Source organism: Haemorhous mexicanus, chromosome 1, assembly GCF_027477595.1.
Source record: "Haemorhous mexicanus isolate bHaeMex1 chromosome 1, bHaeMex1.pri, whole genome shotgun sequence".
In the NCBI taxonomy this organism is placed as follows: Eukaryota; Metazoa; Chordata; class Aves; order Passeriformes; family Fringillidae; genus Haemorhous; species Haemorhous mexicanus.
The window spans coordinates 30,652,359-30,659,706 of NC_082341.1; the positions used below are offsets into that span (position 1 = coordinate 30,652,359).

Sequence of the window (7,348 nt, forward strand, 5' to 3'; positions counted from 1 at the left end):
GGAGCCTCGAACCTTCATTTCCGCCCACACCCCCTTCCCGTTCCGTTTACAAAAATTATAAATATTAACAAGTCTGCAACACACTGAGCCTCTCCATCCATCTTCTCCCCAACTCCTCCTGTCCTCGGTGCACGCTTCTCCAAACACTCCTGGTTTTGTATCCCACACCTATACGGTCCTGGTTGCTGTGCGAGAAGCCGAGGCAAGAACCAAGGATGTTTCCCCAGGAGGGAGGCGCCGAGGCCACCTGCTCACTGCCTCGGGTGATGCCCGGCCCCAGCCGAATCCCGGCGGGCCCGGGCGTACCCTAGCTCGCCTCCTGTCTGCTGCATCCGTCCAGGAGCTCAGTCATGAAGGAGATGTACACTATTGCCAGACGCAAGGTCTCTATCCGAGAGAGCCTCTTCTCGTAGGCGAAGGTGGGCACCTTCTTCCTGAGCTGATCAAAAGCCTCGTTGAGGTTGAACATCCTCTTCCTCTCCCGTATGTTGGCAGCCTGGCGCTGGGCGTAGGTGATGACCCGTTTTCTCCTAGGTCTGTCCAGGAGGGAAGCGCTGCGCATCCTTTCCTCTTCCTCTTCTTCTTCGTCTTCGGGATCTCCATTTCCGAAAGCAGCCAGGGGCAAACCTCGGACCATCCCTTCCCGAAGCGACAGGACTCTGTCCCCGAAGTGAGGCCCGGTGGTGATCTCGCAGAGCCCCAGGCCCGCCCCAGACCCGGGGACTCCCTGGGGGTTGCCCAGGGAGAGATCGGCCACGAAATCCAGCACCGAGGTGCCCAGCAGCCCCTCCGGGCAGGGCACTTGCGGGGCTCTGCCGTGCAGCTCATCCAGCCGCCCCGGGCCCTGGTGGGCTGGGAAAAGGCTGGCTGACATCTTACTTCAGAGAGGGCTTACTTTGGTCCCCCATCCCCAGCCCCAGCGACGTTAATATTTATAACCCCCCGAATAACAGGATTAGCAGGACTAGAAAGAGCGGCTGTAAAATTTCTCGCCGTGATGCTGATGAGAGGAGACAGGCAATCCCCTCGGGGACGCGTGGATGCTCCCGAGAGAGGAGTCCCCAGCGAGTCAATCCTGTCACAGCGATCAAGGACAGTTCCTTCTTGGCAAAACGCTCCGCTCTTACCTGCTGAGCACTTTTGTCTCTTCTTACACACCCGCAACAAAACGATTTTCAGCCTCCTTAAAGCCCCCAGGAGCAGAGCCGGGTCTCCACTGAGCTTGTTTTCCTGCTTTCTGTCGGGATCTCTGAACCCTGGGAGCCAGCCTGACAATTGATGTCAGGCAACTGCATGTATGCTTTTAATGATGTCCTGAAGAGGGGACCTGCATGAAGAGGGTCACCGGGGAATGTTTACCCTGTATCCCAGCGCAGTGGGAACTGAATGACAGGACCTCCATTAGCCTAAGTAAGCATTGTAGGGGACCCGATATTGCATTCCCAGTAGTATCTGTTGGAATCGTCTCTTCATTCCCCCTAAATCCCCTTCAATCAGAGTTCAAATATCTTTCCAGTAAAAGGCTGCTTCCTAAATCTCATTTCGGTTCAGGCAATCTCATAGAACTTGTTCTGAAACTCCTTCCTCCTGCCCGTGAGAGGAGGATAAGCTGGTCCTGCTCAGGGCAGCGGCTGCACCTCTGGTAGAGCCGTCCCGGTCACCGGCAGAGCACAGAGGAATCAACTTGAGCGCACGCACTGATAACGCTGGATACATGCTGCAAAAAACCGTGAAATGCACGTGAACACACACACCCGACACCCCTGAATACCTTTCTTTGATCAAGGTTACCTTGAGGACAGACGCGGGGGATTGTTTTGCTTTTGTATTGGGAGACTGGAAGAGGGGCTGTGTCTTCACCGTCCCGCACCGTAGACTCTCCCTAAATAAACAGCCCGGCCCTGGCAATCCCTGGCAGCGTTAGATACACTGAGGTCGAATCCGATCGATTTTCTTTGGCACACGATTTGTACACACAGCTCTCTCAGGAGTGACTGCCCATCACTCTTGAGCTGCCTTCTTAAAACCTAATCTTCTCCTTTGTCATGCATTGTTGTCACTCTCGCTTTGAGGCTAATTAGTCTCTAATTTCTAAGGGGATTTCAAAACCGACGAGATCAAAGGAGGTGGATGGGGCGGCCGAAGGATCCCTCTCCTCGAAATACTTCCTGTTTGCCTACAGGACAGCAAACATTTCCCGCCGCATTTGCCGTCATTGACAACTCAGCGAGCGAAGTACGCACCTCCTTTCCTGGGAAAGGGGCAGCGGGAAAGCCACTTCCCGTCGCCACTTGCCCGGCGGCGGGCGGGGGCGAGCGGGCTGCGCGGGCTGCGGAAGGTGCGCGGGAGCTCAGGTACGCTGGACAGCTCCGGAGAGGGGCGGCCGGACCCCGTGGCCAGGGCAGCACCGCAGGTACCGGAGAGGGACCCCGTCACCACCCCCTCCTTCGGGCCGATAACCAACCTGTCCCATCCTGTGGCATCGCCACCACCGCCGCTGCTGCGGCACCGCGGCTGCTCCAACAGCCTGCCTAAGGCTGGGTAAATAGCGAAGAGCGCCGGGACTGCCTTTGTTCTTGCTAGGGCTAAGAGGTTTCTTAGAGGGTAAGGAGAGAGCCGCTCAGACACTTGCTTATTTGCAACTAATATGGGGCAATAGAACACCTGGCGAATGGAGCAATGAGGCAAGGAAAAACCTCATGTAAAACCTCTGTTGAGAGAGGTGTTGCCTAGGGAGCATCCAAAAGTAAGTTGAAAAGATGTAAATGTTAAGTGTTGTATAAAAACACTCGGTGGAAGAAAGATCAGATATATATTTATAACTTACCCAAAAAGGACCATGACTTACTTGGGCTCCTTTTAGTTGAGGTGACAAGTATTTAATTTACAGACACAGAGGTAAAAATTAAGGACAAATGCCACAAAAGACATGTCTCTACAGAACTCAAAATTATCATGGAAAGACAACTACTTCAGGCAGTGAAATAAAATAATGGAAAAATATTAACTCATCACCTCTATGTCAAAATTCACATGAATTTACTGTCCTGTAAGAAACTGGCATTTAGTAGAAGACAGACCTGTCCTTCACCAGGGTATCTTAAGAGAGAAGCTCTTGCTCACCTCTCTAGTTGCAGATTTTTGCAGGACAAAAGCTACAAAGACAACTAGAGCTGGAAGTGTTTTATATAGCAAGAATGTAAAGGGACAAGCTTTTCAAGCTAATAATGCATCACAAAGTCATATAACATAAGCCATAAAAATATCAATGCCTCCTGAAGGAAGCAATAAAGACAGAACTATGACAGGACTGGGCAGTCCTAGCAGAAAATAAAGACTTGTTACCAAAGTGAATCCTCTTGCAAAGCTAGTTCTTTTTCTGCTTTGTATTCTTTTCTATTTCTCCTTATTTTTTGAAAAAATACTGATTTTTTTTTTCTCTGATATTAAATATTTTAGATTATATCAATGAACTGTGGTACCACTAATACGTGGCACTTTTTTATTTGGTGATTTTTGCCACTTCAGGGAAAGTATGTAGCGGAGGCAATGTATAATGAATATCCAATACTGCAAGACACGGATCTTCAGTGCCTAGACAAAGCAGGAATGTCATAGAAGCAGAATGAATTCTCATAAGAGGCTGCTTTGTAACTCCAAAATTGTCTCAGACCAGATTAGGTGATCCAACGTGTGTTCTAGATTTGTTTCAAATATGAATGTAGTTTGCTTTATGACTCCTACCTTCCTTCAGACCTCCTTTATTCTAGCTTTTCATTTCACTTGTTTATCAATTAAAAATTTGCTCACAAGGTGCTTAGAGATGCTAAGAACTGATGGCTACAATTTCAAACCACTGTGCAACTATTTCCAAAATTATTCTTCAGAAATATCTATAAAATGATTCTTGATGATCATGTAGGTTTTGTGTTTAAAACCCAAATCACAGCAACTTTTCTGAACTATTAGCCCTATCAGAAAAGTATATATCTGCCCAGCCCTTTTATCACCCTGTATGATAATTGTCCACAGTATCACATGGGAAGATACAGCCACTCTAATAAATTGGAATTATTGATTGAGGTGCTATAGATTTGAACAGTTACCTGTACTTAATTGGAAAATTCACTGGAAGTCAGGGGTGACCCTGAGATGCAGAAATATGTTAGTACTCTCCGACAGATAAGACTCATTAAACAAGGACCTGAGAAGATACTGCTTGCTTTGGAAACCACAAAAAGTTAGATATGCAGCTGAAAAAATGCCTACACTTTTCTTGTAGAATGGAAAAAAAATCTTCTCTTCTTTAACTGAACCATAAATAGTGCGACAGTTGCTGTCATTTTCAAACTCTGGCATCAATTTCAGAAGCAGATGGAGTCTGTGGGACACTAATGCAATGTCAATAATCTTTCAGATTATCGACATTTCAGCTCTGTGATCTTCTCATTAAACTGAAAATTAAAGTAATGTCCAAGGATCAGGACCTTACTACCTCAAAACACTGGACAGTTCCTGTCCAGTTGGACTCATAGTTTGCATTCCTGACAGGCCAGGCAGGATCAGTACAGAATATATGTGTGGAGATGGGGCCAGCTCACAAAGGAATAGAGAGAGTTTGGATAATATCTCATCTTGACCCTTGGCCAATCGGTGTTGAAGAGGAAGGCACTATGAACACCACTGATGAATTAATAGAAAAAGGAAATGTTTACAGAAAGCTAGTTGAATACTGGTTATTTTGGTGCTAGAAGAATGCCATAGTATTCAAATAAAAGCATAGCAAATGTGATTAAATGTGATATCACTGGAAGAGTCAGAGTCCTCAAATGTCCCAAATGTCCCAATTATGACAGTAAACAGGCAGTGAACACTGGACTATGATAGAGTTTATGTTAGAAGATTTTATGTCTGAGTGAAGCTGAGGGAGGCCTAACAAAATGTATAAAATGAATGAAAATGATCAGTACTTTTTTGAGTGCCTTACAACAAAACCAGAAAGGAGGAGGCTGGTGAAGTCAAGGTCAAAGCTAATACAGACTGGAGGAATCAGTGGTTTGCTAGCTGAACCTGCTAGGAAAGCCTTTGGTACACTAGAGACACGTGAAGTGTAAGGAGGTGAGGACAGTTACCTCAGCCTGACTTCCCCAGATCTCATTTGCAGAAAGAATTGGTCAACTCCATCAGTTAAGGAAAATATGGATACTAGAAATGGGCTCATATTGTATAACTGCTGGATCTTATCCAAGCAACAAGTTATCATGGAGATGTTCTGATTCCTGCAGAGTTAGGAGCACCTGTAGTACACATCATGGTCCACTTCAAGTCTGTCACTCCTGATGGACTGTGAGAGGCTTGGAGATTCCAGCTTCAGTTCTCTAGGATGAGCCTTAGCTCTAGAATTAGCAATGTATGAATAAAGACTTAAAGAAATCCAGCAAGATGTATATCCAGAGTATGTAGGCAAACACAACTGGATGTGTTTGGTGCAGTGACCAGAGTTTGAGTCTGTAAGAATTCTCTGCAATTTTTTTTTTCTGAATAGTTTACCTGCATAGAGAGTTTAAGAATTAACTTTATTCCTGGCTGATGATATATGTATGAAAAATCTGCTCAAAAAGCAGGTGAAGTCTAGCTTACTAGTTCAGCAGTGGGATTACTTCAATTCTGAAAACCAGAATAATTTCAGTGAGCCAAAGCTTTACAGTCTGATCCTATCAGTAATTTCAGGCACTGATCCTACTTACATCTGACTGTATTAATGCATTCCTCTGTCATGCCTACCATTAACAGGACTCCAATTTGAATACAAGCACCTACTTACAAAGATCAGGTTTCACAACTTGGCTCTCTCAGACAAAAATGTGACATTCAGTAACATCATTATTCCCTGGCACAGGAAATCATTAGGAAAATCAATATTTTGGGCAAAACCTAATAAAACTAGGTATGTTCTGCCAGTAAAGTGCAATTCATTTTTATTTACAGTGGTATTACACACCATTTGAAGAGTTTAAAGAAGCAACTGTTGATATTTCCCCATATGGGACCAAAGAAATGAATAAGAAAAAGTTTGAAACTGTAATCTTGGGTAAATCATAGACAAATGAAATGAACAGCTGTGGTTAGGGTGGGATGGGATTCATCGTGCTTGCAAGGTTTTATGAACGATACTTTTTTCCTTAATCATAACCTTAGGGGTGGGAGGGATTGAGAACAGGGCATGCATTAAGGTTGGAATGTCAAACTTGACTTTGAATTTCCTGGCTTTTTATCAGCATGCATGAAAAAGTGTAATACTATTCAAACATAGCTCCTTTAATCTTGATTTTGTTATATAAATATTTTTTGTTGAAATGCAATGCAATAAAATATGTATTCTTTACCTAGAAATCTTAATTTTTTCAAAACCTTTATTAGAATAATTTAATTTTATTGTTTTATGATTATGTACTAGAGGCATTAATTAATGATTTTTTTCTCTTCCACTTTTCACAATTTGTAAAATGCAGGGAAATGACAGACTTAAATCTATTTTTGTTGTGAAGATTTTGCATATATATCAACAGAATAAATGGATGTTTGATGGAGGACCGGATTCATTCTTTTCCTTTTTTCCTATTTTTTACAAATTAAATTTAATTAAATTTACAGCTTAAATTTACAGATTTTTTTTATAGTTCACAGGTGTATCTCCTGCAACTAGCAAGGGGACTGAACTTAAAGTCATCTACAGAAAACAGGTCTTGTTTGTCAAGCTTCTCAATCATCCATTGCCTTGCTAGCTTCTGGCTATGGTATTCTCCTTAGGATATGTCATTTCTTTTCTTCATAGTCCCTCTTAACAGTTCTTAACAGCTTGTGTCATTGTGTGGATTGTAGACAATAGTCTACAATTACAGTATCACATGGTATCTTTCCAACCAAATTTCCATTTCATTCCCATTCAACACATTGGAAGCAGCTAATCTTATGGATAGTGTTTGCTTATTTTTGCTTAGTCATTCATCCTTTTTCTTTCATTTTGTGGTAAATAAGTCATGATTAAATATAAGGTTTAAAATCTTGCTTCTAAAAACATTTCTCATGCTTTAGCAGCTGCCATATCAATATGCTCGGTAGATTTGCATTGAGTAAGTATTGTTTCTCTTTACAAATGGAAAGCAGGAACAGAACAAGTGTCAAAGAGAAATAGAAGAATTATGGCAAAAAAGAACAATAAGATAAATTGGAATTGAGAGTTTGATTTATCTAGAATTTAACTTCTGGGACCTTTTGTGTTCTAGAGACTTTTTTACCTTAGGAAGATCCCATTAAAGTATCTAGCTGTAAGCACTTGGTCCCTCTG

General features: G+C 43.3%; 1 protein-coding gene across 1 annotated transcript; it reads right to left on the reverse strand.

Moving 5' to 3' along the window:
- Positions 1–307: 307 nt before the first annotated feature.
- Positions 308–874, reverse strand: FERD3L (Fer3 like bHLH transcription factor). The gene has a single exon (XM_059842681.1). It carries the CDS (start codon positions 872–874, stop codon positions 308–310), a length of 567 nt encoding a protein of 188 aa, XP_059698664.1.
- Between the last annotated feature and the right edge of the window lie 6,474 nt (positions 875–7,348).